Source organism: Prenolepis imparis, unplaced genomic scaffold (genome assembly GCF_030444845.1).
Source record: "Prenolepis imparis isolate NDT839.2.m4 unplaced genomic scaffold, iyPreImpa1.0 SCAF_4, whole genome shotgun sequence".
Classification (NCBI taxonomy): domain Eukaryota; kingdom Metazoa; phylum Arthropoda; class Insecta; order Hymenoptera; family Formicidae; genus Prenolepis; species Prenolepis imparis.
Window position 1 is genome coordinate 17351514 of NW_028141162.1, and position 20858 is coordinate 17372371.

Consider the following 20858-nt stretch of genomic DNA (forward strand, 5'->3'; position numbering starts at 1 on the left):
ATATAATATATATGTATATATAAAATAAGTATAAATATATATATCAAATATACATGCAAATTTAACGCGAGTGACATATATGTGTGTATGCTAGAGAGCCAGTTTCTTTTATTATTTTATTTTACTGAGAAGTACAGAGAATACGAAATAATTATGACAAAGTTCTTGGCGACAATTAAAGCAATAATTACGCGCCTGGTGTTTGCCTCGCATGGCTTTATCGCTATTTGGCAAGTAACAACTTTCAAGAAGAATCCATTTTTCTGGTACCTGAGCTGTCCGATCGTGTTGTTGTTTTTCGAGGGCATTTTCACGCTCACTATAAAGGAAAATCAAGAATGGAAGTGGTGAGTCAATTATGCAAACTTATTTTTTATTTTATTTTAAGAAATATTAATCGTACGAAGAAGATAAAATTAAATAAAATTTTTTTGACTTTACAAAACAAAAGCAAAGAAAAAGAATAAAAAAGAAACACAAATAATGTTATTGTTTATTTATTTTTAAATAAAGTTTGTATTAATTTTAATTTATTTTCAATTATTAAATTATTTGACTTTACAATGTTAATTTGAGTTACATACTATAAACTATATAAACTGTACATTCATTTATCATTATTTTTTACATATTTTATTTATATATTCATATTTTACATATTTTATTTATATTCATATTTTACATATTTTATTTATAATCATATAAAACTCTGTAATTTTCTATATATTTTTCATATTTTTATATTTACATATACACAACTTTATCTTTTTTTTATAAATTGTAATAATTATTATAAGTAAAATTTTATATAGTAACTAAAATTAAAATTAACTGGAGATGAAATAAATAACTATAATATGTATATAATATAATTGAAATATTTTTTTTATTTTATAAACTATAAAAGAAATAAAATTATTTAGATAAAAATAACTCTAATATTATAAAATTCTAATAAAATTAAATTCTGTAATATTAAAAATTTAAAGTATATGAAAAGTATAACTAAAAGTGATATAAAAATAAAATGGTATAAAGATATCCGCTGGTTTTAAGATATTCGTAAGAATTACATATTATTTTCTTTTAATTTATCTTCATCGCGATTTACCTTTATATATATGTAACGATTATTGCATGTAGGAAATATTATAAATCGTGATAAAACATTGCATTAGATATAGGAGTATCACTGCGAAATTAGTGTAAATGGATGCTTTCGGAAAGGGTGTGTATATTGTGAGAACGTTTTGATTTGACAGACGGAAATTGGAACATTAGTAACATGAACGCGCTGACGAAAATCCACTTTATTCAAGATGTGTGTGTGCGTATGTGTGTGTGTGTGTGTGTGTGTGTGTGTGTGTGTGTTGTATGCAAACCAGGTCAAAAATTGACATCTTCGAAAGCAAACCGCAATAAACCTGATTGCGTTTGTGCTGACTCATCAGTAAATTTGTAGTTAAAGATGCAGAGTTTTGTATAATTTGATGTGTTTCCTTCAAAAAAATTCCTCGATATAAAAAAATAGTATTAATTATAATGTAACCATAAAATATAAATATTATTTTTATATATGAAAAAATATGACTGTGTAGAATATTTATAAGATAAATAATATTAAAGTATATAAGATATATAAAAATAATTAAAAAATATGATATAAAAGAAAATATTTTTTGAGATAAATTTTTTTTTTACAATACAATAATATATTATTTTCTTATTTTGATTATTATATTATTTATATTTATTAATATTATTATAGATTAACATTGTTATAGATATTATATATTACTGTAACAACACAATAACAACACGAGCGCGCGTTACGCGCGCGCTATTCTTCGAGTTTATATTAAAAAGAATGATATTCTTAAAAAAATATTTTTGAACGAATCAGCTTTTAACTGTAAAAAGATATTAATCTAGTTTAAGCACACTTTATATTATTTTCTTTTTAATATCATTTTTGTAAATACAAAGTAGAGTGGCGCGCGCGTAACGCGTTCAGGAATCAGCTGATAATAACAGTCAAAAATATTAATCGAGTTTAAAGTATTATAACATATTATTTAAAATTTTATAACATATTATTATTTTCAAATGTAATTAGCAAATTAACGCCTTAATCAGCTGATGTATGTAAAAAAATATATATTAATGAAGCGTTAATTTGCTAATTAAATTTCAAAGTAATAACATGTTATAAGAATTAAAATAGTAATATGTTGTAAATAATATATTATAATACTTTATCCTCGATTAATATTTTTTGACAGAAGTCAGCTACTATTGTCAAAAATATTAACCAAGTTTAAAGTATAGCTATAATAGCTAATTTCTATCAAAAAATATTAATACATCTTTTCGTCAATAAAATCGTAATTAGTCTCGACATTGTGATTATCTCTATTATCAAAGGATTATCAAAAAATTCTATTTTTTGGTCGCACTTTCTGTTGGAGATATAAATACAAAATTTTTATTGCATTGCATAGTTAATTAATAATTAATTAATATATCTTTTTATGCGTTGATTGCAATGCATGCATAAAAATATGTGAATTAATTATGCAATGCATAAAAATTCATTATTTAAATCTTTAAACAGAGAACAAAAAGAATAGAATTTTCTACAAGAATCGTAGGATCAAAATATCTGCGCTTCCATTATATTCGTGCGTCTATACACATCCACCACGCTGCACGTCTCGCGCGGGACTGACTGCAAGACAGACAATAGCAGCGGTATCGCCAAGCGCAGCCTATACGTCCGCCACGCTGCGCGTCTCGCGCGAGACTGATTCTCGAATTGCGATTGCGAGACTTGACAATCAGTCTCGCGCGAAACGCGCAGCGTGGCGGACGTATGGGGTGTACTTGGCGACACCGCTGCTCAGATTCTTGCGGTTAGTTTCGCGCGAGACGTGCAGCGTGATGGATGTGTACAGACGCGCGAATCTAATGAAAGCGCAGATATTTTAATTGAAAGATTCTGTAGAAAATTATATTTTTTTGTTCTCTGTTAAAGATTTAAACAATGAATTTTTATGCATTGCATAATTAATTCACATATTTTTATGCATGCATTGCAATCAATGCATAATAAAATATATATGTATATTAATTAATTATGCAATGCATAAAAATTTAGTATTTAAATCTAAAACAGAAAATGCGAACAAAAAAATAGAATTTTCTACAAGAATCTTTTGATAATCGAGATAATCACAATATCGAGACTAATTATGATTTTATTGACGGAAAGATGTATTAATATTTTTCGACAGAAATCAGCTGATAACTCAAAAAATATTAACCGAGTTTAAAGTAGCTAATTTTTATCAAGTTGAAAATAAAGTATTATAACGTATCTATTATTTACAACATATTATTATTTTAATATTTTTAACATATTATTATTTTAAAATTTAATTAGCAAATTAATGCTTTATTAATATTTTTTAACATACATTAGCTGATTAAAGAGTTAATTTGCTGATTTTATAATTTTAGTTACTATATATAAACCTTCATAAACATAAATTATGAAAGTATCCTTTCTTTAAAAAAGGCATGTTAAGTCGATTCTCGAATGTATCGCAGTCCACTCGAATGTATCGAAGTCATCTCGAAAGTCTCGAAGTGTATTGTTGCCTCTTTTCCGCAATGCTGATTAGCTCTCTGTCGATTTGCGTTGTGTGTTATATTCGTAGCATCGAAAGGCTGTCATCGCGAGGGTTAGCAGTTAGCAGTTTGACAGTTAGTCCAAAATAAAATTAAATAAAATAATAATATTCGGGTTCGATTCCCGATTCAGCGACTTTCGGATCTATATTTTTCTCGCCGATAATTTTATAGGGGGGTTAGAGGGGAGTCGGGAAATAAATCTCGAATTGAGATTATTCCCAAATAAAGTCTTATAATATAAGAATTAGTCTTAGTCAGTGTTGGTCTATAAAATCTTAAACCTTGTTTAAAATAATAATATGTTTTAAATAATATGTTATAATACTTTAAACTTGATTAATATTTTCGCGGAAAAGAGCCAACAATACTTGCGAGAATCGACTTATGTCTTTTTTAGAATTAGAACTAGAACAACAAGCGCGCGCTACGCCATTCATCGATTTAATATAAAAAAGAATGATGTTTTTATATAAAGTTTGTTTAAACTTGATTAATATTTTTTGACAGAAATCAGATTATTAAAGCATTACATTGCTAATTAAATTTTAAAATAAAAATATGTTATAAAAATTAAAATAATAATTTTATAAATAATATGTTATAATGCTTTATCTGAGATTAATATTTTTTGACAGAAATCAGCTGATAGCTGTCATAAATATTAATCGAGTTTAAGGAATTATAATATACATTACTTAAAACATTATTATTTTAAATGTTAAAACATATATTCTTATTTTAAAAATTAATGAGCAAATTAACGTTTTAATCAGCTGATTTCTGTAACAAAAATATTAATCGAGGATAAGGTATTACAACATATTATTCACAACATATTGCTATCTTAATTTTATAGTTTGCTGAATTTGCCCGATAAACGTTTAAACATGAAAAGATTAAGGCCTCTATAAAGCCTAATAGAACATTTTTTGTTCTAGGCTTTATAGGAGAGATCTTTAAAAGATTTCTTCAAGACCTACAAAATGAGCCGACAGAAAATGTTCTGGGCTTTATACAGGCCTTAATCTTTTCAAGTTTAAACGTTCTTTTAAAGATCTCTACAAGACGAACTTTTAACGATCTTTTAAAGATTTCTTCAAGACAAACAAAATGAGTCCTCATAAAATGTTCTACGACTTACACAAACCTTACTTGTTGAATTCAAAGTTTAAACATTTTTTGCGAAAATTAAGGCCTGTGTAAGTCGTAAAACATTTTATTTGGACGTGTTTTAAAAGTCTCTTCAAAGTCTTAAATTTTAAATCAAATTCCAAAAGAAAATTCTTTCTGTAAAATATTATTATTTTATTATTTTGTAACATATTTTTATTTAAAAATGTATTTAGCAAATTAACGCTTTAATCAGATGATTCTGTCAAAAAATATTAATCAAGTTAAAACAAACGTTATATATAGATATCAATCTTTTTCAATCAAATCAATAAATGGCGCGCGCGTAGCGCGCGCTTATTAGATCGAAAAGTTTGTACGCTGGTATGCTGATGGTACCATCATAATGTGCAGTCAATGTAATGTCAACATATATGAAAGAATAATTTTTGGCTCGCTTTAAACAATTGAAAATTAAAATTTTTAAACCGAGGATCCCATACGGCGCGGATTCATTTGACGTATATTAGATCAAAAAGTTTGTACGCTGGTATGCTGATGGTACCATCATAATGTGCAGTCAATGTTATGTTAAAATATATGAAAGAATAATTTTTGGCTCGCTTTAAACAATTGAAAATTAATATTTTTAAACCGCGGATCCCATACGGCGCGGATTCATTTTACGTATATTAGATCAAAAAGTTTGTACGCTGGTATGCTGATGGTACAATCATAATGTGCATATAATGTACAGTTGAAATATATACAAGATTAATTTTTGGCTCGCTTTAAACAATTGAAAATTAAAATTTTTAAACCGAGGATCCCATACGGCGCGGATTCATTTTACGTATATTAGATCAAAAAGTTTGTACGCTGGTATGCTGATGATACCATCATAATGTGCAGTCAATGTAATGTTAAAATATATGAAAGAATAATTTTTGGCTCGCTTTAAACAATTGAAAATTAAAATTTTTAAACCGAGGATCCCATACGGCGCGGATTCATTTTACGTATATTAGATCAAAAAGTTTGTACGCTGGTATGCTGATGGTACCATCATAATGTGCAGTCAATGTTATGTTAAAATATATGAAAGAATAATTTTTGGCTCGCTTTAAACAATTGAAAATTAATATTTTTAAACCGCGGATCCCATACGGCGCGGATTCATTTTACGTATATTAGATCAAAAAGTTTGTACGCTGGTATGCTGATGGTACAATCATAATGTGCATATAATGTACAGTTGAAATATATACAAGATTAATTTTTGGCTCGCTTTAAACAATTGAAAATTAAAATTTTTAAACCGAGGATCCCATACGGCGCGGATTCATTTTACGTATATTAGATCAAAAAGTTTGTACGCTGGTATGCTGATGATACCATCATAATGTGCAGTCAATGTAATGTTAAAATATATGAAAGAATAATTTTTGGCTCGCTTTAAACAATTGAAAATTAAAATTTTTAAACCGAGGATCCCATACGGCGCGGATTTATTTTACGTATATTAGATCAAAAAGTTTGTACGCTGGTATGCTGATGGTACCATCATAATGTGCAGTCAATGTTATGTTAAAATATATGAAAGAATAATTTTTGGCTCGCTTAAAACAATTGAAAATTAATATTTTTAAACCGCGGATCCCATACGGCGCGGATTCATTTTACGTATATTAGATCAAAAAGTTTGTACGCTGGTATGCTGATGGTACAATCATAATGTGCATATAATGTACAGTTGAAATATATACAAGATTAATTTTTGGCTCGCTTTAAACAATTGAAAATTAAAATTTTTAAACCGAGGATCCCATACGGCACGGATTCATTTTACGTATATTAGATCAAAAAGTTTGTACGCTGGTATGCTGATGATACCATCATAATGTGCAGTCAATGTAATGTTAAAATATATGAAAGAATAATTTTTGGCTCGCTTTAAACAATTGAAAATTAATATTTTTAAACCGCGGATCCCATACGGCGCGGATTCATTTTACGTATATTAGATCAAAAAGTTTGTACGCTGGTATGCTGATGGTACCATCATAATGTGCATATAATGTACAGTTGAAATATATACAAGATTAATTTTTGGCTCGCCTTAAACAATTGAAAATTAAAATTTTTATACCATGGATCCCATACGGCGCGGAATCATTTTACGTATATTAGATCAAAAAGTTTGTACGCTGGTATGCTGATGGTACCATCATAATGTGCAGTCAATGTTATGTTAAAATATATGAAAGAATAATTTTTGGCTCGCTTTAAACAATTGAAAATTAATATTTTTAAACCGCGGATCCCATACGGCGCGGATTCATTTTACGTATATTAGATCAAAAAGTTTGTACGCTGGTATGCTGATGGTACAATCATAATGTGCATAAAATGTACAGTTGAAACATATACAAGATTAATTTTTGGCTCGCTTTAAACAATTGAAAATTAAAATTTTTAAACTGAGGATCCCATACGGCGCGGATTCATTTTACGTATATTAGATCAAAAAGTTTGTACGCTGGTATGCTGATGATACCATCATAATGTGCAGTCAATGTAATGTTAAAATATATGAAAGAATAATTTTTGGCTCGCTTTAAACAATTGAAAATTAAAATTTTTAAACCGAGGATCCCATACGGCGCGGATTCATTTTACGTATATTAGATCAAAAAGTTTGTACGCTGGTATGCAGATGGTACCATCATAATGTGCAGTCAATGTTATGTTAAAATATATGAAAGAATAATTTTTGGCTCGCTTTAAACAATTGAAAATTAATATTTTTAAACCGCGGATCCCATACGGCGCGGATTCATTTTACGTATATTAAATCAAAAAGTTTGTACGCTGGTATGCTGATGATACCATCATAATGTGCAGTCAATGTAATGTCAAAATATATGAAAGAATAATTTTTGGCTCGCTTTAAACAATTGAAAATTAAAATTTTTAAACCGCGGATCCCATACGGCGCGGATTCATTTTACGTATATTAGATCAAAAAGTTTGTACGCTGGTATGCTGATGGTACAATCATAATGTGCATATAATGTACAGTTGAAATATATACAAGATTAATTTTTGGCACGCTTTAAACAATTGAAAATTAAAATTTTTAAACCGAGGATCCCATACGGCGAGGATTCATTTTACGTATATTAGATCAAAAAGTTTGTACGCTGGTATGCTGATGATACCATCATAATGTGCAGTCAATGTAATGTTAAAATATATGAAAGAATAATTTTTGGCTCGCTTTAAACAATTGAAAATTAAAATTTTTAAACAGAGGATCCCATACGGCGCGGATTCATTTTACGTATATTAGATCAAAAAGTTTGTACGCTGGTATGCTGATGGTACCATCATAATGTGCATATAATGTACAGTTGAAATATATACAAGATTAATTTTTGGCTCGCTTTAAACAATTGAAAATTAAAATTTTTAAACCGAGGATCCCATACGGCGCGGATTCATTTTACGTATATTAGATCAAAAAGTTTGTACGCTGGTATACTGATGGTACCATCATAATGTGCATATAATGTACAGTTGAAATATATACAAGATTAATTTTTGGCTCGCCTTAAACAATTGAAAATTAAAATTTTTATACCACGGATCCCATACGGCGCGGATTCATTTTACGTATATTAGATCAAAAAGTTTGTACGCTGGTATGCTGATGGTACAATCATAATGTGCATATAATGTACAGTTGAAATATATACAAGATTAATTTTTGGCTCGCTTTAAACAATTGAAAATTAAAATTTTTAAACCGCGGATCCTATACGGCGCGGATTCATTTTACGTATATTAGATCAAAAAGTTTGTACGCTGGTATGCTGATGGTACAATCATAATGTGCATATAATGTACAGTTGAAATATATACAAGATTAATTTTTGGCTCGCTTTAAACAATTGAAAATTAAAATTTTTAAACCGCGGATCCCATACGGCGCGGATTCATTTTACGTATATTAGATCAAAAAGTTTGTACGCTGGTATGCTGATGGTACCATCATAATGTGCATATCATGTACAGTTGAAATATATACAAGATTAATTTTTGGCTCGCCTTAAACAATTGAAAATTAAAATTTTTATACCGCGGATCCCATACGGCGCGGATTCATTTTACGTATATTAGATCAAAAAGTTTGTACGCTGGTATGCTGATGGTACAATCATAATGTGCATATAATGTACAGTTGAAATATATACAAGATTAATTTTTGGCTCGCCTTAAACAATTGAAAATTAAAATTTTTAAACCGCTGATCACATACGGCGCGGAATCATTTTACGTATATTAGATCAAAAAGTTTGTACGCTGGTATGCTGATGGTACCATCATAATGTGCATATAATGTACAGTTGAAATATATACAAGATTAAATTTTGGCTCGCTTTAAACAATTGAAAATTATAATTTTTAAACCGCGGATCCCATACGGCGCGGATTCATTTTGCGTATATTAGATCAAAAAGTTTGTACGCTGGTATGCTGATGGTACCATCATAATGTGCATATAATGTACAGTTGAAATATATACAAGATTAATTTTTGGCTCGCTTTAAACAATTGAAAATTAAAATTTTTAAACCGCGGATCCCATACGGCGCGGATTCATTTTACGTATATTAGATCAAAAAGTTTGTACGCTGGTATACTGATGGTACCATCATAATGTGCATATAATGTACAGTTGAAATATATACAAGATTAAATTTTGGCTCGCTTTAAACAATTGAAAATTAAAATTTTTAAACCGCGGATCCCATACGGCGCGGATTCATTTTACGTATATTAGATCAAAAAGTTTGTACGCTGGTATGCTAATGGTACCATCATAATGTGCATATAATATACAGTTGAAATATATACAAGATTAATTTTTGGCTCGCTTTAAACAATTGAAAATTAAAATTTTTATACCGCGGATCCCATACGGCGCGGATTCATTTTACGTATATTAGATCAAAAAGTTTGTACGCTGGTATGCTGATGGTACCATCATAATGTGCATATCATGTACAGTTGAAATATATACAAGATTAATTTTTGGCTCGCCTTAAACAATTGAAAATTAAAATTTTTATACCGCGGATCCCATACGGCGCGGATTCATTTTACGTATATTAGATCAAAAAGTTTGTACGCTGGTATGCTGATGGTACAATCATAATGTGCATATAATGTACAGTTGAAATATATACAAGATTAATTTTTGGCTCGCCTTAAACAATTGAAAATTAAAATTTTTAAACCGCTGATCACATACGGCGCGGAATCATTTTACGTATATTAGATCAAAAAGTTTGTACGCTGGTATGCTGATGGTACCATCATAATGTGCATATAATGTACAGTTGAAATATATACAAGATTAAATTTTGGCTCGCTTTAAACAATTGAAAATTATAATTTTTAAACCGCGGATCCCATACGGCGCGGATTCATTTTACGTATATTAGATCAAAAAGTTTGTACGCTGGTATGCTGATGGTACAATCATAATGTGCATATAATGTACAGTTGAAATATATACAAGATTAATTTTTGGCTCGCTTTAAACAATTGAAAATTAAAATTTTTAAACCGCGGATCCCATACGGCGCGGATTCATTTTACGTATATTAGATCAAAAAGTTTGTACGCTGGTATGCTGATGGTACCATCATAATGTGCATATCATGTACAGTTGAAATATATACAAGATTAATTTTTGGCTCGCCTTAAACAATTGAAAATTAAAATTTTTATACCGCGGATCCCATACGGCGCGGATTCATTTTACGTATATTAGATCAAAAAGTTTGTACGCTGGTATGCTGATGGTACAATCATAATGTGCATATAATGTACAGTTGAAATATATACAAGATTAATTTTTGGCTCGCCTTAAACAATTGAAAATTAAAATTTTTAAACCGCTGATCACATACGGCGCGGAATCATTTTACGTATATTAGATCAAAAAGTTTGTACGCTGGTATGCTGATGGTACCATCATAATGTGCATATAATGTACATTTGAAATATATACAAGATTAATTTTTGGCTCGCCTTAAACAATTGAAAATTAAAATTTTTATACCGCGGATCCCATACGGCGCGGATTCATTTTACGTATATTAGATCAAAAAGTTTTTACGCTGGTATGCTGATGGTACAATCATAATGTGCATATAATGTACAGTTGAAATATATACAAGATTAATTTTTGGCTCGCCTTAAACAATTGAAAATTAAAATTTTTATACCATGGATCCCATACGGCGCGGAATCATTTTACGTATATTAGATCAAAAAGTTTGTACGCTGGTATGCTGATGGTACCATCATAATGTGCATATAATGTACAGTTGAAATATATACAAGATTAATTTTTGGCTCGCTTTAAACAATTGAAAATTAAAATTTTTAAACCGCGGATCCCATACGGCGCGGATTCATTTTACGTATATTAGATCAAAAAGTTTGTACGCTGGTATGCTGATGGTACCATCATAATGTGCATATAATGTACAGTTGAAATATATACAAGATTAATTTTTGGCTCGCTTTAAACAATTGAAAATTAAAATTTTTAAACCGCGGATCCCATACGGCGCGGATTCATTTTACGTATATTAGATCAAAAAGTTTGTACGCTGGTATGCTGATGGTACCATCATAATGTGCATATAATGTACAGTTGAAATATATACAAGATTAATTTTTGGCTCGCCTTAAACAATTGAAAATTAAAATTTTTTTACCGCGGATCCCATACGGCGCGGATTCATTTTACGTATATTAGATCAAAAAGTTTGTACGCTGGTATGCTGATGGTACCATCATAATGTGCATATAATGTACAGTTGAAATATATACAAGATTAATTTTTGGCTCGCTTTAAAAATTGAAAATTAAAATTTTTAAACCGCGGATCCCATACGGCGCGGATTCATTTTACGTATATTAGATCAAAAAGTTTGTACGCTGGTATGCTGATGGTACCATCATAATGTGCATATAATGTACAGCTGAAATATATACAAGATTAATTTTTGGCTCGCTTTAAACAATTGAAAATTAAAATTTTTATACCGCGGTTCCCATACGGCGCGGATTCATTTTACGTATATTAGATCAAAAAGTTTGTACGCTGGTATGCTGATGGTACCATCATAATGTGCATATAATGTACATTTGAAATATATACAAGATTAATTTTTGGCTCGCCTTAAACAATTGAAAATTAAAATTTTTATACCGCGGATCCCATACGGCGCGGATTCATTTTACGTATATTAGATCAAAAAGTTTTTACGCTGGTATGCTGATGGTACAATCATAATGTGCATATAATGTACAGTTGAAATATATACAAGATTAATTTTTGGCTCGCCTTAAACAATTGAAAATTAAAATTTTTATACCATGGATCCCATACGGCGCGGAATCATTTTACGTATATTAGATCAAAAAGTTTGTACGCTGGTATGCTGATGGTACCATCATAATGTGCATATAATGTACAGTTGAAATATATACAAGATTAATTTTTGGCTCGCTTTAAACAATTGAAAATTAAAATTTTTAAACCGCGGATCCCATACGGCGCGGATTCATTTTACGTATATTAGATCAAAAAGTTTGTACGCTGGTATGCTGATGGTACCATCATAATGTGCATATAATGTACAGTTGAAATATATACAAGATTAATTTTTGGCTCGCTTTAAACAATTGAAAATTAAAATTTTTAAACCGCGGATCCCATACGGCGCGGATTCATTTTACGTATATTAGATCAAAAAGTTTGTACGCTGGTATGCTGATGGTACCATCATAATGTGCATATAATGTACAGTTGAAATATATACAAGATTAATTTTTGGCTCGCCTTAAACAATTGAAAATTAAAATTTTTTTACCGCGGATCCCATACGGCGCGGATTCATTTTACGTATATTAGATCAAAAAGTTTGTACGCTGGTATGCTGATGGTACCATCATAATGTGCATATAATGTACAGTTGAAATATATACAAGATTAATTTTTGGCTCGCTTTAAAAATTGAAAATTAAAATTTTTAAACCGCGGATCCCATACGGCGCGGATTCATTTTACGTATATTAGATCAAAAAGTTTGTACGCTGGTATGCTGATGGTACCATCATAATGTGCATATAATGTACAGCTGAAATATATACAAGATTAATTTTTGGCTCGCTTTAAACAATTGAAAATTAATATTTTTATACCGCGGATCCCATACGGCGAGGATTCATTTTACGTATATTAGATCAAAAAGTTTGTACGCTGGTATGCTGATGGTACCATCATAATGTGCATATAATGTACAGTTGAAATATATACAAGATTAATTTTTGGCTCGCCTTAAACAATTGAAAATTAAAATTTTTATACCGTGGATCCCATACGGCCCGGATTCATTTTACGTATATTAGATCAAAAAGTTTGTACGCTGGTATGCTGATGGTACCATCATAATGTGCATATGATGTACAGTTGAAATATATACAAGATTAATTTTTGGCTCGCTTTAAACAATTGAAAATTAAAATTTTTAAACCGCGGATCCCATACGGCGCGGATTCATTTTACGTATATTAGATCAAAAAATTTGTACGCTGGTATGCTGATGGTACCATCATAATGTGCATATAAAGTACAGTTGAAATATATACAAGATTAATTTTTGGCTCGCTTTAAACAACTGAAAATTAAAATTTTTATACCGCGGATCCCATACGGCGCGGATTCGTTTTACGTATATTAGATCAAAAAGTTTGTACGCTGGTATGCTGATGGTACCATCATATTGTGCAGATAATGTACTGTTGAAATATATAAAATACGGCGCAAATTCTATAACGAATAATTATACTATGTGTATTAAACGAAAAATGTTGTACGCTCGAATCTGTTTGATATAAAAGTTATCTGCATAAAATGTACTATTAAAAAAACAAGCGATGAATTCTATGCTTTTTTTAGAATAGTTAAAGATGAAACTTTGTAGCCGCGTACCGTTCACTGCGCGGACTTATATTATGTATATTATATAAAATAATTTGCATGCTCGTATTTATTTAATATAAAGTGCCAATAATTTATCTCTTGTTTTTTTCAATAGTACGTTGTTTGCAGATTATTTTTATACTATATAGATACGAGCGTGCAAATTCTTTTATTTGATATACATAATAAAAGTTTGCGCCATATAGAATCCGTTGCTACAAAGTATCGATTTTTAATATTAAAAATTTATTGCTTGTATACTTCGATAGTACATTGTATTATATATATAAATGTTATATGCAAACAATGAAATATATTATTCGAGTTTTAAGTAGTAAACATATTATTTGTAATATTATTTATAACATTTTTAATTTTTATAACATATTTTTATTTTCAAATTTAATTAGCAAATTAACGATTTAATTATCTGATTTCTGTCAAAAAACATTAATCAAATTTAATCAAATTTTATATAAAAATATTTTTCTTTATATAAAATCGAGAAATGGCGCGCGCGTAGCGCGCGCTTGTGTTGTTCTAGTTGTTATATAAAACTGTCACTTTTTACATTAGTTTTAATTTTGATATATATATAAATGATAAAATAAAAATTAATATTATAATATATATACATGAAATAGATATATACATCTATAAATATTTGTGTGTGCATAACTTGTTCTTTATTTTTCATTATTATATTTCCAGGTTTTGCCCATCTGTATTTTTATATCTCAGTAGTGTGGTACCTGCTATTTGGCTATTGGAACTGGATAAGGTGGATAGAAGATTAAAACCCCGTGAATCGGATATTAACATATCCGAGAATTTCGATTTCTCCAATTTAGCAGCCAGTGATTTAAAGCATCTGGAAAAAGTTTTAGGCGTACGTGTGATTTTCGTCGCTTTTTATATACAACTATAGATGAGAATAAGTAATCATATTTTTTTATTAGAGAATGGTTGATCTTCTTTTCATTTGGGCTATAAATAATTAGATTATATATATATATATATATATATATATATATTTTTATTAATACTTTTTTTCGCGATAATAGATCTCGAAACGCATTTTTCGCATAATATGTATATATATTCATTTAATCGAGTAAGAATTGAACATAATTGTTATTTTAAAATTTAATTAGTAAATTAATAGTAAATTAATGCTTTATTAATATTTTTTGACAGAAATCAGCTGATTAAAGCGTTAATTTGCTAACTAATTTTTAATATAAGAATATGTTATAAAAATTAAAATAATATGTTTTAAATAATATGTTATAATTCCTTAAACGCGATTAATATTTTTGATAGCTATCAGCTGTTTTCTGTCAAAAAATATTAATCGCAGATAAGGCATTATAACATATTATTTACAATATATTGCTACTTTTTAATCGACTTAACATGCCTTTTTTTTAGAAAAAGACCTTTTAAAAAAAGTACCATTAAAGTGAGGAGGGCGCGAAGAAAATTAAAAAAAAGATACGAGACGAAAGACCAATGCTCGAAACTATACACATTATACTCGCGTACGTGAGTAAAACGAATGAAATACATTTGTGTGAGTAAGTAAATAGAGTCATAAATCGCGATAAGAAAGTCGTCAACTCGGACATGTAATATAATACCTCAATCGGTCGAGCGGTGTTTGCTCGAGCGTGCCTTTTAAACATAAAGCGAGAAAGATGCGAAGAGGAGAAATAGAGAGAAGAATATATAGAAAAGAAAGGCTTTCTTCTCATATCTTTTTCTTATTCTCTTCGCATCCTTCTCACTTAATCTCTATTATTTTAAAAGGCATGCACGAACGAATGAGCATTGTTCGGCTTTACATACACACACATTTATTTCATTCATTTAGTTACGCACGCGATTATAATGTCATATGTAATTTTGAACATTTTCTACGAGTGTGTGTAAATTTAGGAAATAAATGTGTATTCATTATTTACTTTTTTCTTTTTTGAATTTTTGACAATAAAATAGCGTTATAATTGACATATATTAATATTAATCCGCGCTGATAATTTTAATTAATTTTTCATTATTTATTGTGAAGATCGCAAAACAATAGAGGGAACTTTCCTACTCGGTTTAACTTATTCTACCTGTACGATGGGTGAGCGATTATTACCAGATATTCTGTATATATATAATTTTTATATAAATTATTTATTTTTATTATATACTAGAATAACACAAGCGCCATTCCTCGATTTTATATAAAAAAGAATAATATTTTTATATAAACTTTTGTTTAGACTTGATTAATATTTTTTGACAGAAATATTAATAAAGCGTTAATTTGCTAATTAAATTTTAAATTAATAAAATAGGTTGTAAAAATTAAAGTAGCAATATATTGTAAATAATATGTTATAATGCCTTATCTGCGATTAATATTTTTTGATAGAAATCAGCTGATAACTGTCAAAAATATTAATTGCGTTTAAGGAATTATAACATATTTTATTTAAAACATATATTATTATTTTAATTTTTATAACATATTCTTATTTTAAAAATTAATTAGCAAATAACGCTTTAAACAGCTGATTTTTTGTCAAAAAATATTAATAAAGCGTTAATTTGTTAATTAAATTTTAAAATAATAATATGTTATAAAATATAAAATAGTTAATTTTTATGACATTATTATTTTAAAAATTAATTAGCAAATTAACTCTTTAATCAGTTGATTTCTGTCAAAAAATATTATTAAAGCGTTCATTTGCTAATTAAATTTCATAGTAATATGTTATAAAAATTAAAACAGTAATATGTTGTAAATAATGTTATAATACTTTATCTACCACGCTGCACATCTCGCGCGAGACTGACCGCAAGACTCTGGCTAAGCGCAGCCTATACGTCCATCATGCTGCGCGTCTGGCGCGAGACTGATTCTTGAGACATGCGATTGCGATTGCGATCAGTCGATCAGTCTCGCGCGAAACGCGCAGCGTGACGGATGTATGGGGTGTACTTGGCGACACCGCTGCTTAGAGTATAGTATATAAATATATATATATATATAAATATATATATATATATAAATATATATATATATATATATATATATTTATAGTTTTTTAATGTACATATACAGAATCTTTCATTTAAACTGAGGCATTCAAATATCTAAAAAAGTACGCAAATTAAAAAAAAATATGTTAAACAAAAATTGTTTGATTTTGAATTTTGTATTTTTTTTAGATATTTAGGTGCCTATACTTAAATATTGCGTGTATACAACTTAATAATACAATAATAATGATTAATTTGCACAGTTTAGAATTTATTAAAACACAAAATTAATTTTTTTATTCTTCAGGTTCTTAAATTACCGGATATTCAGATTTCCACGGAAACGTGGGTCACCTTGATCGAGCAGTTTTTAATGTTAGTTCTAATAATCGGCCGATGGATGTTACCGAAGGGTGACTTAACTCGCGATCAGCTGAGCCAGCTTCTGTTGGTCTACATCGGGACTGCAGCTGATATTATTGAGTTCTTCGACTCCTTCAAGGAGGACAGGATAGCAAGAGAGCCTGTACTTGTATACTTGACCTTGAGCATCTGGGCATGGTCCCTGATGCAATTCACGGTCGTGTTAACCGCTACTAAGTCGAGGAAGTCCCGATTGTCCTCCAGTAGCGTCGCCAAGAAGACCCGGACGGAAACTAGCTGCTGCAGCATCGATGTGTGGGGAATCGCTCTGAACATGATTCTTCAGGTATGTCATTGATTGATATGATCGAGTAATATCTGTGAAAAAATATCGGATATGTTGAATTTTGAAGTTCTGATCTCGATGAAACTTTACATTCATGTAAGGAGGATAAATCGATGAATATAGAAATTTTTAGTTGCAGCTCAAAAACGAACCACATTAATAATATTTAAAAAAATAATTTTTTAGAAAATTTCTTTTTTAAATCTCTGAAAAAATTTTTTTTTTTAATTTTTATTAATGTGGTTAAATAGAGCTGTTTTCCAAACTTTTTAAAAACATTTTTTGATGAAAAGCAAGAAGCCGTTCTACGCAAAAAAAGAGTGGTTTTACCTCTTAGAATCATTTTTAGGCCGCAATTAAAAATTTCTTTTATCTTCTATTTATCTTTCCTACGTATGTGTAAAGTTTCATCAAAATCGGAATTTTCGGATTTGCAAGGTTTCCTTGTTAGAGTTAAATTGGCAGTCAACATTTTCAGTAATAAAAATAAAAGTACAGTAAAAAAATTAAAATAAAAAAAATTCGTAAAAAGATCGTAATAAAAAAACATTGCTTTATATATTGGCTATTTTGATTCATTGTTTAAATAGATAATCATAAATCAATCTTTTTTATCTTAATACCTTATTTTGTATATAATTTATTGATAATACGGGAAGGAGGTGTTTTATTATTAAAATTATCTATTTTTTTTAATAAATATAATTTTGACGCAAATCTGATAAAAAAGTGGTTTCATAATTTTAAGATAAAAATTTTATTTAATAAATATTCTTTTCTATATCTTGTAGGATGGACCGTTTCTGGCGTTTCGCTTGATACTGATAATTCATTATCAGATAGTCAGTTACATGAACATATTTTTTACATGCAAAAACACACTTGTGATACTGCTGCAGTTGTATCGACTTTACGTGGTGCAAAGCGAAAGTAAAAACAAACGTAGCAGAAAATATAACAAAATCGAAGTGTCGAATATCAGTATTATTTCTCGAGGCGACATGTATAAAGACGTAAGAGTGAGGAATTCACGAGATGACAATAGGCACAAAAGACGACGCGATAAGGACGTAGAAGCAAATTACAGTGAAACTGAAAACTCGACGGAGGATATCGATAAGTTTGATTTATCCCCGAAAAATATTGCTTGCTCCAAACGGTTGGCATATTTGAACTGCTTTCAAATTATTTTTTTTTATAATTAAATAATTAAATAATTAAATTACAATTATTTTATAATTAAATTATTAAATTATTAAATTATAATTATTTTATAATTAAATTATTAAATTACAAAGAATAAGTAAATAATAGAAATTTATTTTATAAGATTTAATATATATTTTAAACATATTTTTATAACAAACTCTTATATAAATTTTGTATAAGAAAAACAAAAATTAAAAGAAATAAAAATTAAAAAAAAAATTTTTACATTCTTCAAAATTATTTGTTTGAATATTTTATATATATATATATTATATATATGAATCATCGTAGGAAAAGTCGTCAAGATACCGGATATTCGACGTCAAGTTCGCGTAATTCTAGCAAACGGGGCAAATTGCAAAAACGCGAAGGGAAGAAAAGATTGTCGCGTAAAGAAGAGACGAGACAAAATTCTTCTGACGAGGAGAGACGTAAGAGAAGAGAAGACAGAAAATCTTCCGAGAGAAGCGAGAGAAAATCGACGAAGAATAAGAACGACGACGTTTCCGGTAAAAGCTCCAATCGGAAGTTTGACAGTGAAAATGAGTCCTCTAGCGAAGAGCTGACTGAAAGTAAGACTATCAGCAAAGAAAGCGAATCGGAATTTGACAGAAACAGGTGAACCTAAAAAGATTAACGTAGATTAATTGTAGAAACAGTGTTTTAATTTCTATATGTCATTAAATTTTGCGAAATTAAAAAATGGGATTCTTAAAGAATTATGAAAAAAAAAGATTTTTATATTTGCAATAGTGAGAGAAAGAGAGAGACCTTTTAATGAATTTTTGACATATATTTTCTATTATAAATTTTTATTATACGTTAATATTTTTAATGTATTTATAACGCAATAAATGTGAATTACTTTCTTTTTAGAGATTATTTGTTTTTTTTAAAGTAATTTTCAAAGCTTGAAGATTTTTTTGATAACATATTTTATATATAAATACACGTTTTTAAATATATATATAGAATATTAATCATAGAGTATCTAATTAATTTTTTCTCTCTCATAAACTTTTTTAATATTAAATTTTTTATTTGTACATTTTATTTGCACTCGATAATCATCGCAAACTTTTTGGAATAAAAAAAAAAATTAGAAATATATTTTAAAAATATTTTGAATCTTGTATTCTCTTTGTTACAAAAAGTATGACATTATTTTTATTATCTTCATGTATATTATTCATGTTTTTAATCATTTGCAGCGCTCGTAAATATACACATCGAAAGCGGAGGCAGGATAGAGATTGACAACGGAATTTGAGTATTATAATATTGTTCATTTATTCAGCGATTTTTATCATTTATATCCTCTTCATCTACGCTGGAATTAATGACGGTATAATACTAATCACGAAAACGAGACAGTTTTATCCTGAGAGATTAACATATAAATAATATTAATAATATTTATAAAAATAAAGAAATTTATATAGATGCTTAGTATTTTCGGAGTAATAGAACATGAATGTTTACTTGTATTTATTGATTAATATCTTGAATAACAAACATAGAAGGTCGATTTCAAATTTTTCTCTCAATTATCTGTATGTGACTATATATCAAAGAATATATTATCCGATTGTGCCTTGAAAAAAAAAAAAAAACAATATTCGCAATTATTATTAATTTTACAGTACAATGCACAACAAGTCTTACTATTTTCCATTTAGTCTTTTTCGGAGAAATTATCTAGATAGTTGTTCATCATGTGAATGTGTTAGTGAAAAAATTTATGAAATATATATTTTTTAAATTATTTATTATTTATTTTTTTATTATTTATTATTTTATATTATATTTTTTTATACTATATTTAAAAAAATTTTTATATATTTATAATTACATACATATAAATATATATATATGTATGTATATGTAACTATAAAAATAAATATATAAATATAAATAAAAATATAGCTTTATATTATATTTTATTTTATCTTGTATTTGTGTGTGTGCATTAATATTGTACATATTTTTTATTTAATGTTGTACAATCTATTTTTATTCTTAATTTAT

The 20858-nt window shown here is 28.5% G+C and overlaps 1 protein-coding gene across 1 annotated transcript; it reads left to right on the top strand.

Annotated features, from left to right (window-relative positions):
- Nucleotides 1–146: 146 nt before the first annotated feature.
- LOC145935335 (transmembrane protein 26) lies at nt 147–20194 on the top strand. Its single transcript, XM_083036554.1, has 6 exons — nt 147–347; nt 14585–14762; nt 17220–17621; nt 18413–18780; nt 19122–19448; nt 20042–20194. The coding sequence occupies exons 1-6, from the start codon at nt 154–156 to the stop codon at nt 20085–20087; spliced, it is 1515 nt and encodes a 504-aa protein (XP_082892680.1). The 5' UTR covers nt 147–153; the 3' UTR covers nt 20088–20194.
- Nucleotides 20195–20858: the final 664 nt, after the last annotated feature.